Source organism: Pristiophorus japonicus, chromosome 8 (genome assembly GCF_044704955.1).
Source record: "Pristiophorus japonicus isolate sPriJap1 chromosome 8, sPriJap1.hap1, whole genome shotgun sequence".
Lineage (NCBI taxonomy): Eukaryota > Metazoa > Chordata > Chondrichthyes > Pristiophoridae > Pristiophorus > Pristiophorus japonicus.
In genome coordinates this window covers 104,726,154-104,752,267 of record NC_091984.1, presented here as the reverse complement: position 1 = coordinate 104,752,267, position 26,114 = coordinate 104,726,154, and the positions used below count along the sequence as shown (strand labels likewise).

The following is a 26,114-nucleotide window of genomic DNA, read 5'->3' as shown; positions in this document are numbered from 1 at the left end:
GATGGTGGGGGATTTGGCGATGGTAATGCCATATCAAGGGGAGGTGGTTAAACTCTCACTTGTTGGAGATGGTCATTGCCTGGCACTTGTGTGTCACAAATGTTACTTGCCATTTATCAGCTTGGACTTGGACCTAAATGTTGTCCAGGTCTTGCTGCATGCGGGCATAGACTGCTTCATTTTCTGAGGAGTTGTGATTGGAACTGAATATTGTGCAATCATCAGCGAACATCCCCACTTCTGACCTTATGATGGAGGAAAGGTCATTGATGAAGCAACTGAAGATGGCTGGACCTAGATCACTGCTCTGAGGATGTTAATGGTGAAGTTAAACTGAAACTGGTACCTACTTCAAACAATTATATTGGCAGCTTCAGATTGACAACATTCCTGCCCAATTATACCACATGTTTATACATTAATGCAACAGGGAAACTGCATACCATTAATGCAAAATCTACAGTAAAATTGGGACACTTATCTCAGGATCAGGAAAGCAATCTCTACTTCCCACTGTCTGTAATAAAGTTCTATCAAAGGGTGAACAGTCACTGTGTGGGACAAATCACATAGCACCTTTTATCTTCCTACTGAAAATAAATTCAAAATGTTAAAATATACATATTAATTTGATCAATAAATTTGTTGTAGAACTAGTATACATTATGAGGAAAGTGCAATATACCATTTTATTCCACGTGAGGAATAGGGAAGATAGAGTGACTAACACCAAAGTAATGAGGAGTAACCTGTATACACTAACAGTGTGTTACAGTAAGCAGATTGTGATGGGCAGGGTACTCATGTCTGATGGCTGCAGATTGGTATCATCAGAAATTGATGGAACAGATGCTGATTGAGGAAAAATCAGGTGAAAGACTATGGTTGAGATGGTTGGACTATAAATTACAAGAGTGATCATTCAATTGAACAGCATGGAGCAAGTATGTTAGTCACATTTAAAAACTAGATCAGTAAAGAAAGATATGGTAAGACATAGACATTGTATTACTTTTCACCTTGTTTTGAAGATATTGCACTCCATTATTCTACAAAGATTTTAATAGAGTATGGTAAATTCTGAAAATGAATATATTGTTCACTGCTTTGCAGTACCTCCTGCCAGGATTAGGGAGACACAGCAAACTGTAATGTTCGTTTCAGTTACAATTCTGGGAACAAAAATCTCACATTCCCAACACTCTTAGAACAACTGTCCCCATTTGACCTCTAAATTGATAAAATGATTAAAAGAGCTATTGATTCTGATCCGATGGTCTACATAAATTGTTGCACTCCTGTTTTTAATACATCACTCTTTTCTTGCGTGCATTTTCTCCTCTCCTCTCCTAACCTGAACACATCCAATCTTACTAGGATATGTTCCATGGGTGCCAGCTGTCTACTAGTACCATACCCAAGTAGCTATTCTTCATGTATGGGCTTAGATATTGAGTGTCGGTAAGCTGTTCAACCATGAAGATCCTCATAGCTGAGCCCGATCCTATTTTTCCTCAATGTCTGCACATGCATACTTTCCAGGGTTACCTAGGACTGACAAGGTGTGGTCATTGTCTTAAGAGGAAAAAATTGAACTGAATTTTGCGAAGATTTTCAAAAATCATTATTCAAAATCATCAGGAGAACACTTGAGTTAAAGGGAGGGTACTACCAAGGTGGGCGGGGTATGGGGGAATGAAGGGGAGTGGTGGCAAGAGGAAGGACTCATGGACCTGATGTCCATAGGCTTCTAATTACAGCCTTTAAAGCTAGCAACCTCGGAGTTTTCAAAATCCCTTTTATGTTCTTTTGTCCTTACCAGTTTTTAACTGGTCCAGCATCTGTTAAATGGATCCATTTTTAATGTTAAATTGTAAAGATTTCCACAAAGTAATTAATGAATATGGGATCCTCCCTAAGTTTACAAGAGAATATTTATGACTTAAGCAAATTAAATATTTACGTCATTGTTCCAGAGATTGTACAACAAGTTGTATAGTGCAGTGTGGAGGGTGAGGACACTGGATCCAGCTCATTAATATTTACTGAAAGGAACCAGAGATGGATCAAGTTACTAATTCAGACTACCAGTGAATTATTAATGTCACTATTAATTCTACAACCTTTGTGTGTTACTTCATATGTCGCTGTAAAGAATGATATAATTTTGCCTTTCCTGTCTTGGTTTTTAGTTTTCTTCATATGCCCAGCAATGCAAAATAGTGTAGGGCAGGTTGCCGTAGCAGTGTTATTGTGGATTGTCTGCAGAGTCACAGCCAGACCAGGTAAAACAGCAATCATTTGTGTGTTTTAACTGATACATATATATTGCATGGGTTTAAAAGGATAATATACTCTCTCTCTCTCTCTCTCTCTCTTTCTTTTCTTCCTTTGTTTTTAGGAAATTACTTTTCAATCTTGATAAGAGCATTGTGTGAACAATGTTAAGCTGATTTTTGTTAAACTCAGGGCCAATAGAAACAAAAGCACAAATTTCAGAGAATACTGTCCACAGGGTATGATATCAGCTCACTGTGTCAAAGACATCTTTGTTTTCAGGGTGAAACTGTGGTCAGGATTGAAAACCTGTAATTTTAATGAAAATGAAAGTCTGAAAGTCTGGTGCTGAAGATCACCCCGACAGTCTGTCCATTTTCTTCTCTCCCTTCCCACCCCCCTACCCCCACCCCCATTTTCTGCACGCCTTTCTTGATGGAACTGACTGTGTGTCAGCAGAATTTGGTATCTCACCCATGAAACCATTCTTCACCAGTAAGTCTAGACAGTGGTATTGTTGGGCTATTCTATCGTGAAGGTCATCGCAGCCGAGCCAAAACCTTATGTACACAAATAGTCATTGGGTCAATGGATAGTGATGAACTGTGCAAATCCTGGTTGATGTGTCTCATCCCAGGCGCATAGAATCCAATTGAGGAGATGATCTAGACTGATACTTCAGTACAGTACTGAGGAGATGCTGTACTGTCAGAGTTTCCATCTTTCTGATGATATATTAAACCGATAACCCTTCTTCCCTCGTGGATATAAAGATCCCATGACACTACTTGAAGAAGAGAAGGGGAGTTCTTCCAGTTTAATGGTCGATATTTATCCCTCAACTAACATAGATGGAAAGAAAGAAATAAAGAAAGACATTCAAATGGTGCCTTTCACGGCCACCGGACATCCCAAAGCGCTTTACAGCCAATGAAGTACTTTTGTAGTGTAGTCACTGTTGTAATGTGGGAAACATAACTTAAAAAAAAAACAGAATATCTGGTCATTAATCCCATTACTGTTTGCTGTGCTCAAATTGGCTGTTGCGTTTCCTTACATAACAACAGTGATTACACTTCAAAAGTACTTAATTTACTGTGAAGTGCTTTGAGATATCCTGAGGTTTGAAAGGTGCTATATAAAAATCCAAAAGTGTACTAGCTGAGATCAGCTGACTCAGCACAGACAAGGGGTGGAATCTGCAACCTTCCCAAGTGGCTCAGCACCACACTGGGTGCTACATCGCCCACTAGGCTGTTGAGAGAGCTTCTGGCCATTTTCTATATATAATTATTAACACACTTTGTAAGTATTGAAGTAAATCTTGTGCAGATGAATTATATATATTTTTTTCCCCATTAGGAATTAAATGTGGTGGCGTCCTGTCTGCGACAAATGGAAATTTCTCCAGCCCTAACTTCCCAGGATATTATCCATATGACACTGAATGTACATGGCTGATTGTTGTTACAGAGGGTTCCTCCATCCTGCTCACCTTCCAGTACTTTGACCTCGAATTTCACACTCACTGTGAATATGATTACATCAAGATCTATAACGGAGTGTCCGAGGATGAGGGAAATCTCCTGGGCAAATTTTGTGGGAAAGTCTTTCCTCCTCACTTCACCTCTTCCTGGCACGTGATGTCAATCATTTTCCGTTCTGATAAGCACGTGGTCAGCCATGGATTCTCTGCTTCATACAGCAAAGGTTTGATCAATTTGTAACATTATTTACAACATTTATTTTTTTAGATTTATTCAAATGCCCAATTGGTAAAGAATTGTTCAGTTTGAATCAATGTGACACAGTTTGAATTCTGACCCTGCTAGGCAGTGTTGTAACGGTGAGCATTAGAGCAATAATGGCCCTGAATTTACTGTCGTTATTAAATGTGTAAATCGGCCAGCAAATTGTGGCGAGGAAGAGATACCCCGTGAATTGCGAATCGTTACAAGTTGCTGGCCAATTTGCACCACTGTGCCAATGTTAATTCCTGGATTCTTTTACTTCAATCTGGTTTAGTAAAATTACTGAGTCGAATACCTCTTGTGCTTTGAACAAAGCAGTCTTTATTACCGGCCAGTAAGACCTATCAGACAGAAGATATACTCTCTGGATAGAGCGTACACACTCCCTACGGATAGGTGAAGTTACATCGTAAAGCGTTAACAGTTATACAGTTTTGAAATCAGATAACAAAATACAAATGGATTGACAGTCTAACTCAGTCACTCATTAGTCAATCTATATGAGATGTTCTTCTTGAAAGCTCAAGTATTGCCTCCAAATGTTTCAATCTAATGGTGTGACTATTTACTGAGACCTTGCAATTCTGCAGATGTATTTCATGTTACAATTATATATTATTGGCAGGATTAGTGACTTGAAACCTTGAGACAGACTGTTAGCTATGCTGATGTTGCACTATTTGCAATCTGACATTCTCCCAGCTATTCTTCCATGGCTTATACATTTTCATATATCCCGTTTACTTTACTGTCCTTAATTCCATATATTCCGTTCAGATATCCACATCCCCCCTTTTATCATTCTATGATAACATTTAGGATCATTCTATGAGTATTGCATTGTTGAGTAGTTCTCTAGTTTGTTGGATCATAACCCGGGAACCCTTGACCACAAGAGGGTCTGCTAACCTTGTCCTTACTTTACAGCAGAGGTTAAGGCAACCAACAATCAAACAGCAGGTAATTATTATGATGAGAACAATTGCCCCATGTATTAGATAGGATCTCCAAGATCCACCCAGAAACCAATCAAACCTGCTAAGTTCTTTTGCTGGTGTGGATAACTTTTTCACCTCCCTCCTTATGTGATCGGCAAGGTGGGTTATGTTTTCTGAACTATCAGGAATGTAAGTGCAACATTCAGATCCTATCAGGGCACACGTTCCCCCTTTCTCAGCTAACAGGTAATCGAGGGCCATTCGGTTTTGTAATGCTACGGTCCTTATCACTACCATTTCAGCTGTGATGCCCTCCAGAGCCTCAGCAGTGCGGTTAGCTACCTGTTCCAATATCGTTTCTTTGAATCCATCTAACAGTCTCAGTTAGGGTCAGGGGAACGGTGCGCAAAGGAATTCCCCCTTTGGAATGTATAGGGATATGTGAACACACCCAGCATCTAGTGAAGTGCCCTTTTTCCGCATAAACGTAAGACATAAATAAAAAGGTGTTTACATGGAGCTCTCGCCTTTGTCTTCCTTCCCGTGCACCAAAACTGTCATATATCAACACTATTATGCAGACAGTAGCATACAGACACAGTCTCATCTTATAAATAGTCCAATTATTTAGCTGATAAAAAGAGTTCTGTTTTCACGTTTCCCTTCAGGTCTCCGTCAGTGTATTTGGCTGTCTGACAGGTAAGAGTTCAAACTGATCCTCCTTCAACTGCCTTGTTCAGCTATAGGGAGGAGGAGATCTGGAACAGAAACAGGAATTAGACTAACCAGCAAAATTTGTTTAAATGGTGATGAGCTTGCAGTGGTGCAGGTGAACCCAGGCACTTTTCCCCTCAACCTTGGCTGCAGTGGGGGTAGTGAGTGACACCTAAAAAGGCCCCTCCTATTGTGGCTCTAATCCCTTCCGAATCCATACTTCCCTGGTGCCACGAGGGACAATTCGGGTAAAACTGGGAGGTCGAGGTGAGCATCTTGAACCTGGTTGTGAACTAGTCGCAGAGCCTGAGTCAGAGAAAGAACATAGGTGGTCATCAGTCTAGCTGAGATCTCATATCTAGGAACAATTTCCCTCATTAACACCTTAACAACAGTCTGAGTCTTATTGTCCAGGTTAGGGTCGGCTTCAATCCATCTGCTAAACACATCTACTATTACTAACACATATCTGTAACACTGAACTTTTTGCAACTCAATGTAGTCCAACTGAAATGTCTCAAAGGGACCTTCGGGTAGGGGCGTTTTACCCCAATCACAGGAGACTCCCTTCCCTGGATTATGTTGCTGGCCAACCAGGCAACGACTACTGATGTTCTGGGTGAGCGCCTGGAGTTTAGGGTGCCACCAAGTAGCCAAAAGTGTGTCACTCGTGGTCCTTGCTCCACAATGAGTAGCAATATGCAGACATTCTATAACCCATGAGGCCAACTCGTCAGACATGCAAGTCTGTTCCGCGGGAGTGGTCCAGAGTTTAGAAACATTGTCATAAGTACATGCATAATATTTCCACAACAGTTTATCTTTTTCAGGAGCGTCCTCCTGTGCTTTTATAACATCTTGGATGGTTGGCATTGGTTTTTCCGAGGCTAACTTATCCTTCGCAGGATTTTTAATCTGACTCATAATTTTGGGCACTACCATCTGTTGGTCACGAGAGGCCTGTTTGGCCTCTTGGTACAATGGCAATGCTTTTGGGGAACATGAGGGCTTGCAACAAATCAGATACTAGCTGTTTCTGAGATATCTCATTCCCCTGTGAGGTTAGGAATCCCCTATTTTTCCATAATTGTCCGAAATCATGCGCCACCCCAAAGGCATACCTAGAGTCGGTATAGATATTGACTTTGAGATCTTTGGCCAAGATACAGGCTTGGGTGAGGGCGAATAGTTCAGCTTGTTGAGCAGAATAGGCGGTTTCAAAGCAGCAGATTCCAAGACCTGATTCTCCTGGTTTACTATGGCGTATCCTGAGATTCGTGTATCTTCTGGATTAATAGAAGTACTTCCGTGAACAAACATAAACAATCATGACTGGGTTCTTCCTCATCTTGGGGTGGCTCAGTAAGAAAACAGGCCGGATTAATTGCAGTATAGTGCCAAAAAGTCAGTTCAGGATTGCCTGTGATTTCAGTGGGTTCTGTCGGATTGCCCTGCACTGAGATCTCAATCGGATCAATGGGAGTATAACCCACTTGGGAGGGGTTCTCTGCCCACACATGAGGATCCACATAGTCAGGTATGCCGGAGCCAGTATGATGCTGTAGAGTCGTTAAGACCTTCTCGGGGTCCCCATGAAATTGGACTGTTCGGCCATGTTTTACAATTTGCACATCCCGGCTGGTAGGGTCAGCCTCATCTATGGCCTTGCGTACCATAACTCCCAAATCTTTAGCATGGTGAGGGGCTAATACTTCACGAGCAATATACGGTGCCATTGTTAGGGGCTGTTTCCACAGATTCTTATCCACTTCCACAAAATCTGCCTCTCTTTCCAGTCCAGTCACTCTAGCCCTTAATAGAATTCCCTTCACTTCCCCTTCGTGATCCTGATAAAAGTTCTGCAGGTCCTGATTCTTTCCACTGGGATCGTATGCTAGGGTCACGTGATAGGGTGCCTGCGGCAGGTCCAGAGACCACCACTGAGGGGTTCTAGTGGTATAATACTGCCGCTTAAGGGTTTCCTGTTTTACAATAATCTCCATACTCCAAATGCAACTGGAATTTGCAAAGGAGGTCTCTAGTCATCAAGTTACAGTCCAAATTGGTAGTGATGACAAATCGATGTTCTACCAATTCTTTTTGGTAACCCACTTTAACTAGTTCTGACACCGGGAATGTCGAGATTTGTCCCAGGAATCCTGAAAGTTCCTGTGTTTCAGTAGAAGCAGGGAGTTTAAGCTTTGATTGTACAGAAGACATGAAGGCTCCCGTATCTATCGAAAAGGGTTGCCACTCATTCAGAATGGGTTCGTCGTCCGGGGAGGATCCCTGCACAATCAAGCTAGGGGGGATGTTTCAGAGCTGTCTGACTGCTTGACAGTTCTGCGTCTCGATCGGCGGGGGTGTTTGCTATGTCTTTCACAACTTGGCCTGGTAGGTTGACTAGAAGATTTACGGGACTGTTTGTGATGTTGAGATATAGTTCTGCCCTTTCGAGTGTGAGATCTGGTCCTTTCGGCTATATTGCCTGTGAACTGGGGATCCAAATCGCTATCAGAGGATGAGGAGTCAGTTTGGGTTTGTTGCTTTGGTGATATGTGGTTGTTCCTAACTCTTTTTTACCGGAGTGTTAGGTGGAGGGTGTTGGGAAGAGGACTGGAGCAAGAGGCCAGGGGGTGCAGGAGGCGCCGTTGGGCGGTGAGTCAGTGGCCACTCATCAATTTCATCATCAGCCTCGGTTAACACAAAGCCAGCCATTTTAACTTGTAGTTGATCAATACCTTTCTCAGAGGTCCCAGAGGATCTCTTAGCAAGTTTCTCGTGCGCACATTCATTCTTCTTTTTTTTTAAAGACGTCTACAGTTTTAACATGTGTTCCCTCTGTCAATGCAAGTCCTAATTTAATAGCATTTGTTTGCCAACTCGATAGAAGTGATGCATCTTTTAATTTCTGACAATAATGTCGCCAGGTTGCAATTAAATTTTTTTATCCCCTTTTCCTCGTCCCCTTCTCCAAATTAATCCCTGTGCTTTTTTTTTTACCTCTACGCTTCTAGTGTCACTTAGAGGCCACTGGTCATCCCCTAATAATTTGTTCAGGGCTCCTGATAATTTTCTAAAGTCTTCAGCTCTTTCAGGGAATTCCTCACATAGCTTTTGTAGCGGATTATCCGCATCCGTGGTTTTATCTAACTGATTACCCATTTTCACACTGCCCCTCGTATTACTGTGTCGCTACGCGTTCGTGTCGTCATGCAATTTAAATAAACTTAAAAATAGACACAGACTTTACAGAACTAACACGGACTTTAACTAACTCCAAATAACCAAACTTTACTAATGCTAACACTTACCCGCATCGCCGCACGGTCCGCGTTGCCGCGCGATCTCAATACTAAACTACCACGTTGCCTCGCAGTTCACGTCGCCGCGCAATCCGCGTTGCCTCGCAGTTCACGTCGCTGCGCAATCCGCGTCGACCCGTGGCTCGCGTCGCCGCGCGAGTTAAGATACTTTAACTTTAAAAGGTAAACAAGGACTTCTAACACTTACCCGCGTCGCCGCGCGGTTCGCGTCGCCGCGCGATTTACAAAATAGACAAAGACTTCTAACACTTACCCGCATCGCCGCACGGTCCACGTCGCCGCGCGATCTCAATACTTAAAACTTTACTTAAAACTCTAAACACTTTAAGACTTACAGACTTACTGCCATTAGCACTGACTTTCGCGATTCGCGTTGCTGCGCCTCTGCGTCACTACGCGTCGGCGTCACTGCGCGTTTACGTCACCGCGCGTCTACGTCACTGCGCGTTGACGTCACTGCGCGTTCGCTTCACTGCGCGTTTACGTCACTGCGCATTCGCTTCGGCCCTTCTCCTCTCGGCCGCGCGATCTCATCGGCCCTACCTTCCGAGTTGCTGCGTTTTTTTTTAAATTCAATCAGAGCCTAGACGGGCCAAGTGATATACAAGGTCGACGTCGTACCTGAGTTGAACACCTATCTTCTATTTAAATCCCCATTTTATTCCCTGTGAGCCTAATTTTCTAATTTTGATTTCTTATGAGCCTCAATTAATTTCTTTCAGTCTCCAAATTTCCCTATCCTTTCGCGTTACTGCGCAGTTTAAATTCAATCAGTCAATGAAAGCCCTAATTTAATGGAGTTTTTCTGCCAATTGGACAGGAGTGATTTTATATTTTTCATAATTTAAAATCTCAGAACATTTTTTTTCTTTCAGCACCTATTTAGTACGTTACTTTTTTTTATAACTAGAGAGAAGTCTGGCACGTATGCTGTGGACTGCTTTTCGTTATCTCAATTGTTCCAGCCTCAAGGTCGTGTTATTTAATATAATTTTTTTTTTTAAAATCCTTTTGAATCCATCTCAGTTGTTTTGCTGTGCCTTCTCTGAATGTTTGCTTTCAACAAGTTTTTCTTTTTTTTAACCACCGGGACCATGTAATTTTTTATTTTTTAACAAATCTATCCTTTGGGCATTTCCTGGCTCCGCAACTTATCATCCGAATATACGTAATTCAATAAGGTTCACACTCTTAAACTTCCCACATACAGGACAACACTACGAAGGGTTAAAACAAACTTTCATTCTGTTTGAGATAAAACAAACCACAACTCCCGGCTTTTTTTTTACAGTAAAAGTCACAGAAGCATTTCTCATTTAAACAGACATTCACAAGAGTCTCTTTTCTTTCCTATTAATTTTTTTTGGATCCATGATTGATCATCTATCCCTATCTAGCTCTAACTATCTTTCCAAGTCGCCGCTTGGTTTGAGTCATCGCGCAATTTCCCTATCTCTATCCCTATTCTAAGTTTGAAAGGTATTCACCAGATTGTCCTGGATCTCGTTCAGACACTACCTGAGAACCAGCGAGTGGCTAAACTTTCCTCAGACTTTTGAAACCGGGGGAAACTGGAGCAGTATTGAAATCATACTCACTCCAGTGGCCATTTTCCCCTCGTTTCGTCCAAGGCTAGTCTGGCTCTTAATTCGCAAGTTTTCGGCAGTCGTCCGTTGAGATCCCACTTCTGACACCAAATGTTAATTCCTGGATTCTTTTACTTCAATCTGGTTCAGTAAAATTACTGAGTCGAATACCTCTTGTGCTTTGAACAAAGCAGTCTTTATTACCGGCCAGTAAGACCTATCAGACAGAAGATATACTCTCTGGATAGAGCGTACACACTCCCTACGGATAGGTGAAGTTACATCGTAAAGCGTTAACAGTTATACAGTTTTGAAATCAGATAACAAAATACAAATGGATTGACAGTCTAACTCAATCACTCATTAGTCAATCTATATGAGATGTTCTTCTTGAAAGCTCAAGTATTGCCTCCAAATGTTTCAATCTAATGGTGTGACTATTTACTGAGACCTTGCAATTCTGCAGATGTATTTCATGTTACAATTATATATTATTGGCAGGATTAGTGACTTGAAACCTTGAGACAGACTGTTAGCTATGCTGATGTTGCACTATTTGCAATCTGACATTCTCCCAGCTATTCTTCCATGGCTTATACATTTTCATATATCCCGTTTACTTTACTGTCCTTAATTCCATATATTCCGTTCAGATATCCACACCGTTAGCTTTGCAAAAACGGCATCTCACCCTTAAGCTCCCCATGAGTTTCATAAAGTTGCTGTATTTGCACATTAATTTGCCATTAAACTCAGCACAGAAAGTGAAGTCTAGGAATTAATAGCGTAAGTACCCTTTCCACAAGATGACAATTGTTAATGACTGCCAATCAACCTCCCTTGCTAGAAAGTGAACAATTAAAAGTGTGGAGTCTTATTCCTTCAGGTTGTGAATTATTGGAAATTTTAAAAATGTCAAATTTTTATATTTAATATTCTTACTTTTCCTTTCTCTCTATTATCTCTCTTAATCTCATTGTTCTTTCCCTCTCTTTGGCCGGAATATTCTGTACCTGGGCGGGTCGAGTGCAGGCGGTCGCCATGGCGGGTTGCGACCCCGCCATTCATTCCTTACCACACCTGAGATGGACTTTCGGTTAATAGCACCTATTAAGGCAGCCTTGCGTGTTTACCCGGCCCTATTAAATGGTGCAGGTCTGATGACATCATAAATTACATGTTTTCAGCCGGGATACTTAAAGGAGCCATGGCCACATTGCATTTGAAGATTCATCTAGGATTCTTCAGGCACTGTACTGCACCAATGGATTGTTCCCCAACACTTGCAAATATGATTGCACAGAGGAAGATGGATGCACCCAGGTTCTTAGATGACTCCCTCCATATGCTTGTGGAAGAAATGACTGCACGCAGGAAGGCCCTCTTCCCTTCCCATGGGTGGAAGTAACCTCCCCACCAGACCAAAGGAGCCTGGCTCCAAATAACAGAGGAGGTTAATGTGCAGGGATATAGTCAGGAGGACCTGGGTGCAGTGCTGGAAATGCGTCAATCATCTCATTAGTTCAGCAAAGGTGAGTGCAAAGCCAAACTCAGCTTCATCACATCCCTATCACTCTGCCTTCCCAATCCTACTCCTGCACATCATTACTCACACCTACATACCTTGCACGTCCACCCATCACTCTCTCTCTATCTACATTATCACATCCCCATCTGACTAACCACCCCTCACACTTACCCTTATCCTATTGCAATCATACCAACTAACAATACACATGGAGGCCACTTGGCACTGGCACCCCACTCCATCATTGTCACCCTCTAAAGATGTTACCCATCCATTCCTTACATTCATTCCATCACTCTCACTCAAACTTCTCTTCTTTGCCTCCTTGCAGGAGAAGAGAGCCCACAACAAAAGGAAGAGGGAGAGAATCGGAGTTGGCCCTCTATCATTGGTCACCTTAACTGCAGCAGAGGGGGTCGCCCAGGAAATGTCAGCAGTTGCAGAGCAGCTGGAGGTGGGAGATGGAGAGAGGGGGACATCTTAGCAACCTGGTGACAGAATTACATATCTTATAACCACATGGCATACAGCAGTCACTCACATGAGGACTGATGTCAGCAGCCAGTGAATGTTCATCATGTGCATAATGGTATCGTTACCCATTCTTGATGTGACACTTCTAAATCGTCTCTTTACTCTCCCACAGGTCCATCAAGAGCCCCCCCCACCCCCGACTGTCCAAGAGGAAGACAACAACTCAGAGAAGCCTCCAGCCTCTGAGGGCGCACCGTCACCAGACATAAGCGCACTCAGCATCAACACTGATACACACGAGATAGAGTAGTGTTGTCACCTGGTGTCTCACAAGTCACAAGTGAGCAAGAGGAGTTGATGCAGACAGGGACAGCAGTGGAGACTCCTCACCAGAGGGCGCAGGATGCACCCAGCTCTGCTCAGCTGCATGCAGACGTTGAGCCTCGGGGGCCATCCAGAAAGAAGGGCGACCCTGCTGCAGCAAGAAGTGCAGGAGGCTTTGACAGGTTTGCGACTGCAATGTCTGCAAATTGGCATAGAATGGAGGAGTCCATCTCCAACATGAGTACCACTGTGACGCAACGATGGTGACTGTAGGTTCTTGCATGGAAAGGATGGCTACCTATGGAGAATAGATGGCAGAGGCTCATAGACATCCTCTCTAGATGGGTTTTAAACATGCATTTGGGTCCTCATGACCCCACTGCGGGTGGTCCATGAGAGGGAAGACCTTGAGAAGGGGACATGGAATTGGGGGCTCCTCTCAAAGCACTCACATCTCACCCATTGCCTCCCCGTCAGTCAGAACCCCAGATGCCTCCTGGGATTGCGATGGCCGAGTCTGCCCCTGCACAGTTGCAGGAGGAGCAGACTTTGGCGGGGCCATCACAGGCTCCAAAACCCAGAGGATGTCCGCCAAAAGTATCTACACAGTCGCAGCAGGGAAGTGAGCAGGCTGTCTCTACCTCTGCTGTAGCCACAGGGGTAACACCTCGTAGAAGCACGCATAAGAGATAGATGACATACAAGTAGATGCACAAGGGTAAGCACTTGGGTGTTTTAATAACAGTTTGCGTGAAGTTTCCATTAATGTGATGTGACAGATAAAAATTATTATTTTCACCACTTTCCGGTCATGCCAATTGTGTCAGCAACTTTGGAAGTGGCTTAGTAAGTTGGAGTGAATGGTGAGATATAAAGTTACCTCCAGCAATGGTGGTCAGTGTGAAAGGAATGGCTTGGCCATTGTAGGGATCCTTTATGGTGTTGCTGTGGATGGTGGGAGCCTGGTGCAGCATGTGGCAGCCATATGGGTGTAATGTCTGAAGTTAAGTAAATCTGGCCAAGGTGAGTCCATCCCTGGCCTCCCAGGCAGCAATGCGCTTGGCTGCTGGTGGGATCTGGAAGGCAGGTTCCACCTGCTCCTCCTCCTCCTCCTCTGAAGAGTCTGTGCGCTCAGAGCTTTGCTGCTCATGCAGCGCTAATCCTTGCTGCTGTGCTATGTTGTGCAGGGCGCAGCAGACCACAACGATTCTGGAGATCTTGGCTGGTGCGTACTGAAGGGCTGCTCCAGATTTGTCAAGGCATCTGAAGCGCCTATTGTCTGCTGTATGACACATCTGGTGTAAATGTGGTTTTCATTATATCTCTCCTCGGCCTCATTGCTTGGTCTCCCCAGGGGTATCATGAGCCACGTCTTCAGTGGATAGCTCTTGTCTCCAAGCAGCCAGCCAGAAAGTTTGTTTGGAGGAGCGAAGAGCTGATGGAGGGTGAACTGGCGCAGGATGAAAGTCATGGCAGCTGCCAGGGAATTTGGCACGCGCATACATGATGATCTGCCTATGACAAGCTGCACATTGAGGGAGTGGAATCCTTTGCAATTCACAAAGACTCCTGGGTGATGATGGGGTGCACGCCCTGCACCCGCGGGAAATCAGCCAGTGCGGCCCAGTGCCAGCTCAGTAACATCAGTGGCAAAATTGATAATATTGGCTGACGTATCAAACAAGGCATCGATGACCTGTGTAATGCTGTGGGCAGCCAACTGCGTGATGCCACAAATGTCCACTGCAGATCCCTGGAAGGAGCCTGGGTTGAAGAAGTTGAGGGCGTTGCTGACTTTGACAGCCATTATTAAGGCATCGCCACCCGCTCTTTTGGGCTGCAGGTCTTGTTCCAGCAATGTGCAAATGTCTGCAACAGCCTGGCGTAATAGCCTGAATCCTTTGGCACTGCTGCTCAGTCATGTAGATCGAGGAAGTTCATTCTCTGCCTGTATACCCTGCGTTGGGGGTATCTCCTCTATCGCTGTGCAGTCCTGCACTGATGCCCTCTGTCCTGTGCTGCATCAGGTTGGTGAGGAGAAGGTTGGTGGTGGTGTTGCTGCTGCTGCTGGTGTTTGGGCTCATCAAGGTCCAATTCTGAGGATCAAAGTGAGACAGTATAAATGGCAACCATGCTTATGTAATAGATGGCAGGTCAAGTAGAGATGACAGAAGAAACCTGTCAGTGGTGTGATAGGTAGTACCAATGAGGTGACAGTGGATCCTAACTTTGCTGAAAAGACTTGCAGCCTCTAGAAAGCTAAATCTGGGCTGACAATGCAGTTAGCAATAGCATCTGCCTTTGGAAAGTGACCAGGTGTCAGGTGGGAGTATTTATTGTGCTTTCCATGCTGTACACTAATGAGCTGGATCAATGGCCACTGAACTTACACCTCAGGTCCACAGACATGGTTCCCGAGCTGTGTGATTCCTGTGGTCATCCAAGGAAATTTGAAAGGTAGGGTTAAAAAGACGATCAAGGGTCTGACAAGAGCCTAATAATCTGAATTAGCTCAGCCACCTCTGCCATTCAGGTCGCTGCCCCGCTGGCAAACGTGCCCGATGACAGTGGGTTCCCGACCCGCTCCAAGTTTTTTCAAATTTCCCTCCCAACCCACCTCCATTCTTTCCCGCACGGACATCAGAAAATTCCGGTCTTTATTTCTCTTTCTGTACCTGATTTGACATTGAATTCAGCCACTCTAATTTAGCACCGTTCTTCCTGTTTATTTCTCAATCCTTAAATCTCATTGGTTAAGCCAATACCCTGTTGACAACGTTCTCTTTAAGCTGCGCGCATGCGCAATGCTCCAGGGGACCTGTACAGCCGGTGAGCCGACTTTTAAATAGAAAATCCGCGCATGCACGGAAATTATAATGGCCCACACAGCCCGTTAAAATTAGGGGGAACATTGCCTATTGGTCCATCATTTATCAAGGTCCCATCACTCATCAAGGTCTAAGGTGCCCTGTTTCCCTTGCTGTGCCATGATCAGCTCACACTTCCAGCAACTTTGTGGGTAAAAAATGTTCTGAGCTCAAAGGTGCAGAAACAAATCTAACTAACAAGGGCATGCCGTGATGTGCCCCGCTCCAGAAAATTCTGTGCCAATGTTTGGTACTGTGGAGTGGAAGGACCTAGCTTCAATCTATTGTCATGCCATTGATTTCTTGGTTGCAGCAGTGCTGAGCAGGGAGACAGAGTGGATGTGACAAAAAATACGTACTTTTGCCTAGTCTTAGCTTGGGTAATGGTCTATTTAACTCTATTAAATGACATATGAAGTTTAAAAATCAACTGTAGTCAGAATCATGTCCTGAGCCTAACTTGGTACAAAATGTGCAATGGTTTATTCAGAAGTCTCCAAAGCTATAGAAAGTTTGAGGAGAAAAGTCAAACCAAATTAGAAGAAAAACGTGTATGATTTGTTCAGTTATATGTATGACTGGAAGATCCTGTTGGATTGAGCTAACAGTTATTTATATCCAGCAAGCCCCAGAAACCATTTGAGGCGTATTTAAGTAGGCTGAACTGAGTAAGACGAACCTTTTGGTTAGCTACTCTCACCAAAACACGCAAGATTGCATTCCAGGAGTTAGAGTTCTAGTAATTTCCGAAGTTGGAAAGACTACAAGAAAAAAAACTCCGATACAAAGATGGACTACAAAATAATAACAACATATTGTGACCAAGAATAGTTTTGTTCAAACAGTTGGTTACTATAATATCTATCCCGCTTAAGCTTATCTACTGCTGAAACCCTCATTCATATCTTTGTTAACTCTAGACTCGACTATTCCAATGTTCTCCTGGCTGATCTCCCACCTTGCACCCTCTGTAAATTGAGCTCATCCAAAATTCTGCTGCCCGTGTCCTAACTCGCACCAAGTCCAGCTCACCCATCATCCCTGTGCTCGCTGACCGACATTGCCTCCCAGTCGAGCAACCCCTCTATTTCAAAATTCTCATCCTTGTTTTCAAATACCTCCGTGGCCTCAGCACTCCCTATCTCAGTAACCTCCTTCAGCCCGACAACCCTCCAAGATCTCTGCACTCCTCCAATTCTGGCTTCTTGGGCATTCCCAATTTTAATGACTACTCCTTCAGCTGCCAAGGCCCTAAGCTCTGCAATTCCCTCCCTAAACCTCTCTGCCTCTCTATGTCTCTTTTCTTTAATACACTCCTTAAAACCTACCTCGCACCTGTTCTAATATCTCCTTACATGGCTCGGTGTCAAATTCTGTTCGGTAATCGCACCTATGAAATGCTGTGGGATGTTTTACTACATTAAAGGTGCTATATAAATGCAATTTCTTGTTGTTGCTTGATTTCCCTTCCCTTCCCTCCCCCCAACACAGTATGGTTTCTGCAATTAAAGACTGCAAACTCTCCAGTACGATTGGTATTTTAGAATCTTTGCACTCTTGGAAATAAATCGGGGCATCAACTGTGCGTAGTGAGTGACACAGAGTAGGAGGACACAAGTTGAAGCATGCTTCCTCCTGTTCCCAGTCTGAACTGTGCCAAGCAGAGAGTAGCAGTGAAAATCAAACTTTCGGGGGGAGAAATTGGGTTGTTTAGCGCTACCATTAGCTACCATTAGCGCTAAACAACCCAGGGAAGTGCCAAGGGGCCGCGAAACACCTACCGCCTGAGTGCCGCGCTATGACAGCCTGCCATGAACTTTATTGGTGGTTTAACAGCGGCACTGTCACTTAGCGCTGGGCGCCACCCACTTGGTGACCCGTTTCCGAAATTGACTGCCTTCGCCTGCCGTAGCACCTGGCACTACTCCCGACAGGGGTAAGCAGACAGTGCACAGAGGGTCCCTGGGCGATATCACAGGGAATGAAGAGTTAACTGTTGAGAGTCAAATGTTTAACAATTACTTACCTCTCTTACCTTTGGTAGCCTCCCTTCCATTTTTTTTACAAGTTTCACATGGTCGACCTCACCTCCTTTAGGTACTAAGATGCCGGTTTCCTAGCGCCTCAAGTTGAGAAGCGCTCCCTCGCTGCCATCCCCCGATGGCTCTTTAGTGCCTGAAGAGGATTGTGCAACGCTTCCCTTAGTGCTCCACTCTCCTCTTGGGGCGATACAACTGTATATCCCACTTTGAGGCGGTAGATATTGCCCGGCGTTAAAGGTAGCGCCCTGGCGTTTTCGCCGCCACAAAGTGGGAGATGCCAAATTTCTAGCCCTTGGTGCCTTATACCTCTCAGCAAGCAGCCAGACGGGGCATTGGTCCAGGTTTGGGACATTGAAGTAATACTGGGGATGATTATGCATGTGGAAAAAAATACATTTATTAAATAAATAAAAAATGAGGGCATCAAACCCTCAGAGTCAAACCTTTCAAATTGTGTTATTTATTTTACAGATGTGTGCGGAGGAGTGTTAACGGGTCTGTCTGGGGTGCTGACTAGCCCTGAGTACCCAGATAATTACCCCAATAATGCAGAATGCCGCTGGTTTATTCATGTCTCCAATCACTCGGTGGTCAATCTGATTTTCTACGACTTTCACCTGGAAAACAATGAGGATTGTAGCTTTGACTACGTGGCTTTGTTTGACGGCTCCAGCCTGAACGCCAGACACTGGGGTCACTATTGTGGTGGGACAAAACCTCCAGATATCGTCTCCAGCACCAGTGAACTACTTGTTGTCTTTAAATCAGACTTCAATATTGGTGCAAAGGGCTTCAAAGCATTTTATTTTTCAGGTAAGATATGCAGTCAGATTTGAATGAAAGAAAATATTCTTTGATATATTCAGCCTTTTAATATTTTCCTTGTGTTCATCGAGTTCATTAAGAAGCCTAATAATGCTGCATTACACCGTAACCCACCGCTGCCTGTGAGGGCTGTAATTATTTTTTTGTTTAACTTTCCTTTTCTCCCTTTCCAATTCCACAGATGTCAACAATTCTTTGGTACCTTGCCCAATAGGCCATTCTTAATGTGTGGTCTAGACAATAACTGATGTAGAGTATTACAAAGATACTCGACACAAGTCTGTTTTGGAGAAAAGAATTGTTTATTAAGTACTCGATTGAGGGAGAGACAGCTTCTACATGAGTTCAGTAACTCGGTGACCCAAACCAGCCGTTCTCTCCAAACAATCGTCGGGTTACTGTTTTTATACAGTGAAAATACATTCAAAATCATGAACTTCCAGGCGGAGGCTTTCCATTTGTTGTTTCCCTGCCGCGTCACAAATTTTTCGCCTACCTACTATGATTAATTGGTTAATACAATTATATTGACAGCAAGCTTCGTTACCTCCTCTGTGCGCCTTTTATCTGATAAGTTACGTGCCACATCATTCTCAGGTCTGCGAACTCTTCTCCTCTTGGCCTAACCGCTTTCAACCAGTTGAGATGTTCTTCAATCGTCTTTTGTTTCCCGTAATCTCTTACCACCCCATGTGACCTAGCCTTGGAATGTATTTTTCCCAACTGTCTGGTTTATACTGTGATAAGATGATCTATCTTCCTAAGAGTTCTAATTTTATAATTTTCCCTGTGTTCGCAGCACGTATTTTTCTTTTTTCTCACAGCCTTGCTTTTGGTTTTTAACTTTACTTAATTAGGTCCCCTTTGATTAATTAGGTACCCTATACTTTAAAAAATTCTACAATAACCACAATATTATACAGTGTCTTTAATAAAGCAAAATCTCCCAACAGCGGGTGTCAGTGTGCTGCTTGACCAAGGGAGCATTGCAGCCAAGTTTGAGTCTGTCCTCACCTCATCAAGAATCACTGGATTCAGACCCAGAGTGGGATTTTTCCATCATTAGCCTAAAGACACTGAGGCTAATTTTAGCTACCTTAGTTGAAATTCACGAACTCAGTGGAAACCTGGTCTCCTAAATCTGTGCAGTTGAATAACCCATTGTACAATACACGTGCTACCAGTGCCACATGCTAGTCAGAGTAGGAATCGCAGAATAGCTCAGATGAATACGTGGCTTGAGCAGTGGTGCAGCAGAGAGGGATTCAAATTCCTGGGGCATTGGAACCGGTTCTGGGGGAGGTGGGACCAGTACAAACCGGACGGTCTGCACCAAGGCAGGACCGGAACCAATGTCCGAGGGGGAGTGTTTGCTAATGCTGTTGGGGAAGAGTTAAACTAATATGGCAGGGGGATGGGAACCAATGCAGGGAGACAGAGGGAAACAAAAAGGAGACAAAAGCAAAAGACAGAAAGGAAATGAGTAAAAGTGGAGGGCAGAGAAACCCAAGGCAAAAAACAAATAGGGCCACTGTACAGCAAAATTCTAAAGGGTCAAAGTGTAATAAAAAGGCAAGCATGAAAGCTCGGTGCCTCAATGCAAGGAGTATTCAGAACACAGGAGAGGGCTCTGAGCTAGATAGAATGGGTGAGAGCTCAGATGAACAGGATCACAAGAAAGAATGCAAATGGCAGGAGGCAACAGAGCAGAGTAGCACTGGGGTAAGTGTAAACCACAAGGTGATAGGAAGGGACAATATGTATGAATATAAAGGGGCTGCAGGAGGGGTCAAAACTAAAAATCATGGTTTAAAAACTAGTATTAAAACACTCTACCTAAACGCACGCAGCATTCAAAATAAAGTAAATGAGTTGACAGCACAAATCATTACAAATGGGTATGATTTGGTGGCCATTACAGAAATGTGGTTGCAGGGTGGCCAAGACTGGGAATTAAACATACAGGGGTATCTGACAATTCGGAAAGATAGACAAGAAGGGAAAGGAGGTGGGGTAGCTCTGTTAATAAAGGAAGCTATCAGGGCAGTTGTGAGAGACGATATTGGCTCTAATGATCAAAATGTTGAATCATTGTGGGTTGAGATTAGAGATAGTAAGGGGAAAAAGTCACTGGTGGGCGTAGTTTATAGGCCCCCAAATAATAACTTCACGGTGGGGCGGGCAATAATCAAGGGAATAATGGAGGCATGTGACAAAGGAACGGCAGTAATTATGGGTGATTTTAACCTACACATCAATTGGTCAAATCAAATTGCACGGGGTAGCCTTGAGGAGGAATTCATAGAATGCATACGGGATTGTTTCTTAGAACAATATGTTACAGAACCTACAAGGGAGCAAGCGATCTTAGATCTGGTCCTGTGTAATGAGACAGGAATAATAAATGATCTCCTGGTAAAAGATCCTCTCGAAATGAGTGATCACAGTATAGTTGAATTTGTAATACAGATTGAGGGTGAGGAAGTAGTGTCTCAAACGAGCGTACTATGCTTAAACAAAGGGGACTACAGTGGGATGAGGGCAAAGTTGGCTAAAGTAGACTGGAAACACAGACTAAACGGTGACTCAATTGAGGAACAGTGGATAACCTTTAAGGAGTTCTTTCATAGTGCTCAACAAAAATATATTCCAGTGAAAAAGAAGGGCGGTAAGAGAAGGGATAACCAGCCGTGGATAACCAAGGAGATAAAGGAGAGTATCAAATTAAAAACCAATGCGTATCAGGTGGCCAAGGTTAGTGGGAAACTAGAAAATTGGGAAAATTTAAAACGACAGTAAAGAATGACGAAGAAAGCAAAAAAGAAAGGAAAGATAGATTACGAAAGTAAACTTGCGCAAAACATAAAAACAGATAGTAAAAGCTTTTACCGATATATAAAACGGAAAAGAGTGACTAAAGTAAATATTAGTCCCTTAGAAGATGAGACGGGGGATTTAATAAGGGGTAATGTGGAAATGGCTGAGACCTTAAACAATTATTTTGCTTCGGTCTTCACAGTGGAAGACACAAAAACCATGCCAAAAATTGCTGGTCACAGGAATGTGGGAAGGGAGGACCTTGAGACAATCACTATCACTCGGGGGGTAGTGCTGGACAGGCTAATGGGACTCAAGGTAGACAAGTCCCCTGGTCCTGATGAAATGCATCCCAGGGTATTAAAAGAGATGGCAGAAGTTATAGCAGATGCATTCGTTATAATCTACCAACATTCTCTGGACTCTGGGGAGGTACCAGCGGATTGGAAAGCAGCTAATGTAACGTCTCTGTTTAAAAAAGGGGGCAGACAAAAGGCAGGTAACTATAGGCCGGTTAGTTTAACATCTAGTGGGGAAAATGCTTGAAGCTATCATTACGGAAGAAATAGCGGGACATCTAGATAGGAATAGTGCAATCAAGCAGACGCAACATGGATTCATGAAGGGGAAATCATGTTTAACTAATTTACTGGAATTCTTTGAGGATATAACGAGCATGGTGGATAGAGGTGTACCGATGGATGTGGTATATTTAGATTTCCAAAAGGCATTCAATAAGGTGCCACACAAAAGGTTACTGCAGAAGATAAAGGTACGCGGAGTCAGAGGAAATGTATTAACATGGATAGATAGATGGATAGAGGGGCTAGATGGCCTACTCCTGTTCCTAATTCTTATGTTCTTCTGTTCTTATGTTCTTATTAATGTTGGGGAGGTCCAGAACCAGGGGTCACAGTCTGGGAATGGGGGGTGGGCCATTTGGGACCGAGATGAGGAGAAGCTTCTTCACCCAGAGAGTGGTGAACCTGTGGAATTCTCTACCGCAGAAAGTTGTTGAGGCCAATTCACTGGATGTGTTTGGCGGGGGTGGGGGGAGGGGGGATAGTTAGATGTGTTCCTTGCTACTGGGGGGATTGTGGGGTATGGCAAGAAAGCAGTAATGTGGTACTGAGGTTGCATGTTCAGCCATGAACTCATTGAATGGCGGTGCAGGCTCGAAGGGCCGAATAGCCTACTCCTGCACCTATTTTCTATGTTTCTATGTTTCTCGAGAATTGGCTGGCTAACAGAAAGCAGAGAGTCGGGATAAATGGGTCCTTTTCGGGTTGGAAATCGGTGGTTAGTGGTGTGCCACAGGGATCGGTGCTGGGACCACAACTGTTTACAATATACATAGATGACCTGGAAGAGGGGACAGAATGTCGTGTAACAAAATTTGCAGATGACACAAAGATTAGTGGGAAAGCGAGTTGTGTAGAGGACACAGAGAGGCTGCAAAGATAGGTTAAGCGAATGGGCTAAGGTTTGGCAGATGTAATACAATGTTGGAAAGTGTGAGGTCATCCACCTTGGGAAAAAAACAGTAAAAGGGAATATTATTTGAATGGGGAGAAATTACAACATGCTGCAGTGCAGAGGGACCTAGGGGTCTTGTGCATGAATCCCAAAAAGTTAGTTTGGGTGCAACAGGTAATCAGGAAGGCGAATGGAATATTGGCCTTCATTGCAAGAGGGATGGAGTACAAAAGCAGGGAGGTCCTGCTGCAACTGTATAGGGTATTGGTGAGGCCGCACCTGGAGTACTGCGTGCAGTTTTGGTCACCTTACTTAAGGAAGGATATACTAGCTTTGGAGGGGGTACAGAGACGATTCACTTGGCTGATTCCGGAGATGAGGGGGTTACCTTATGATGATAGATTGAGTAGACTGGGTCTTTACTCGTTGGAGTTCAGAAGGATGAGGGGTGATCTTATAGAAACATTTAAAATAATGAAAGGGATAGACAAGATAGAGGCAGAGAGGTTGTTTCCACTGGTCGGGGAGACTAGAACTAGGGGGCACAGCCTCAAAATACGGGGGAGCCAATTTAAAACCGAGTTGAGAAGGAATTTCTTCTCGCAGAGGGTTGTGAATCTGTGGAATTCTCTGCCCAAGGAAGCAGTTGAGGCTAGCTCATTGAATGTATTCAAATCACAGATAGATAGATTTTTAACCAATAAGGGAATTAAGGGTTACGGGGAGCGGGCGGGTAAGTGGAGCTGAGTCCACAGCCAGATCAGCCATGTTCTTGTTGAATGGCGGAGCAGGCTCGAGGGGCTAGATGGCTTACTCCTGTTCCTCATTCTTATGTTCTTACGTTCTTACGTTCTTACAACAGGAGATTGATAGAAATGGACTGAGGAGTAGGTAAAATAGCAAACCTTTGGATAGTACAGTCATAGAATCATAGAAATTTACAGCACGGAAGGAGGCCATTTCAGCCCGTCATGCCCGTGCCTACCGACAAAGAGTTATCCAGCCTAATCCCACTTTCCAGCTCTTGGTCCGTAGCCTTGTAGGTTACGGCATTTCAAGTGTATATCCAAGTACTTTTTAAATGTGATGAAGATTTCTGCCTCTACCACCCTTTCAGGCAGTAAGTTCCAGACCCCCACCACCCTCTGGGTGAAAATATTTCCTCTCAAATCCCCTCTCAACCCCCTACCAATTACTTTAAATCTATGTCCCCTGGTTGTTGACCCCTTTGCCAAGGGAAATACTCCTTCCTATCCACTGCATCTAGGCCCCTCATACAGTCAATACACGCCAGTGAGCTGAGTGGAGCTGATCTAGTTCCAGACTGAGTCGCTGCTGTCACTGTTCTTTCTATTTAAGTTTGCTCCCACTGAGTATGAGCTGACAGTAAGGTTGTCTGCTTTACTGATGAAACCGATGTTTCCTTTGGTCTGCAGAGAATCAAGTATTAATTTTCCCAGAAGTAATTTAGAAAGAACGAATTGGGTGGGGGTGTTGGCAATAGTGTGTGATAGGGCAGATTAGATACTGTCCTTTCATCTCTGAAGCCAGGGCTAGGGTCATGGTGTAGGAAGTCTTCCGCCCTGTCTTCATCCCTAGGCCGTCGTGTGCCCCTTGCAAGAGGTGGAAAGAGAGAAAACTCGGACTGATGAGAGGAAAGACCCTTCTCTCTGTTGGGTTGAATATCCTATATGAAATGAGCTTGGGCATCTCAACTAAGTTGCTCTCTGATGTGGATGCACTGTATAATATTACCCATAATTTGCCACTAATTTGACATTCTCTGGGGCAGCAAAAATTTTGTTTTTTTCAATTATTCAGAGATACTACGACTACGATTTTTACTGGAGGTCGTGGTGGGGGTGTAGATGGGAGAGAAACCCCCAGGCGGATCACAGCGTGAGGCCTGGGTCATTTTAACTCCCGTGCCTCATTTAAATATTGCAGGATCATCTCCAGAAACCGGCAGGACTGACCTCCGGGCTAGAGCAGGAAATCAGGTCAGGAGCCTCAGGAAGGCGGGGACCCAAAGGAACTGTCCTCGGCATGAGGTTAGCACTGGACAAGAGCTTTGGCAACCGATGCCAGCGTGCAGAGGGAGAGGCAAAATCAGGGCTAGGGATCTCAAATGAAACTCTTGAATGTCTTCTTTTCTAAAAACTGCCTTCACGGAAGGTTTCTTCTTCGTTTCTTCCCAAACATTTTTGCTCCCTTCAAGATTTCTTAACTCTCTACAAAGTTCATGGGCTAGATTTTACACTTTTGTGCAGATCATCCAAAAATAGACATGATTTCCGGTGTGGGTGGTTAAAATGTGATTTTCAGATCGCCGGCTTGTCGCCCATTCTCAAAGCCCCTAGTCTCCATTATTGAAATTGGGCATTACTGCGAGCAATATGAAATGCGCGTTAGCGTAAAATCTCTCTGACCTTCTGCCGTAAAGTGTTGCCATCCTTAGCAATGGCATGGCAACGCTCGATTCCCACGATTCAGGAGGTTAAGGGTCATCATGACATGCACTTAAGAGGAGACAGAGAGAGAGGGAGCTGAGAGAGAGTCAAGGCGTGTGTGGGTGCGGTGTGGCTGCTTTGGAAGGAAGGAGGGATAGTTTTGAGCTTTATAGCAAATTGGGGAAAAAAAATTAGCTGTTACCAGCAAGATATTTGCCTGAATTTGGTACCTATAATGGAGGGAGAGGAGGAGGCGACATAGCACGTTGTGGAGACTGACGCTGGCGAGAGCAGTGAGCTCGGAGAGGAGCACATTGGAGGGCGCAAAAGAGCAAGGAGATTCTCAGACGAGGCAAATGTCTCCCTCCTGCAGGAGGTCGAGTTACGCTGGGGTGATTTGACCCAGGGAGGGCGTGGGAAGCCCACCCCAAAGGCCTATCAGAAGATATGGGCCGAGATAGCACAGGTGGTCTCGTCGGCGACCAACGAGGTGCGTGAGGGCAACCAATGCCGCAAATGATGGAACGACCTTGTTGGACCCGCAAGAGTAAGTATTACATTTATTTACATGTACTTATATATTTATATAATTTGATTTGTAAGAGCCATGAGTGGCTATAATCAGATACGAGGTCTTTCACTTTAACCGGGAATGTTCTACTCAAAGCCTGCGTTCATTGTGTACATCTTTAGGTAAAGAATGATAATTATCATAATAA

The 26,114-nt window shown here is 44.0% G+C and overlaps 1 protein-coding gene across 1 annotated transcript in view; it reads left to right on the top strand.

Moving 5' to 3' along the window:
• The window catches only part of cdcp2 (CUB domain containing protein 2), a 47,918-nt gene that overhangs the window by 2,405 nt on the left and 19,399 nt on the right, over positions 1-26,114 (top strand). Inside the window, exons 2-4 of the mRNA XM_070886163.1 lie at positions 2,193-2,285; positions 3,640-3,987; positions 18,299-18,640. Of these exons, the coding sequence (XP_070742264.1) occupies positions 2,213-2,285; positions 3,640-3,987; positions 18,299-18,640 (763 nt within the window). The 5' untranslated portion in view covers positions 2,193-2,212. The remainder of the gene's footprint in view (positions 1-2,192; positions 2,286-3,639; positions 3,988-18,298; positions 18,641-26,114) is intronic.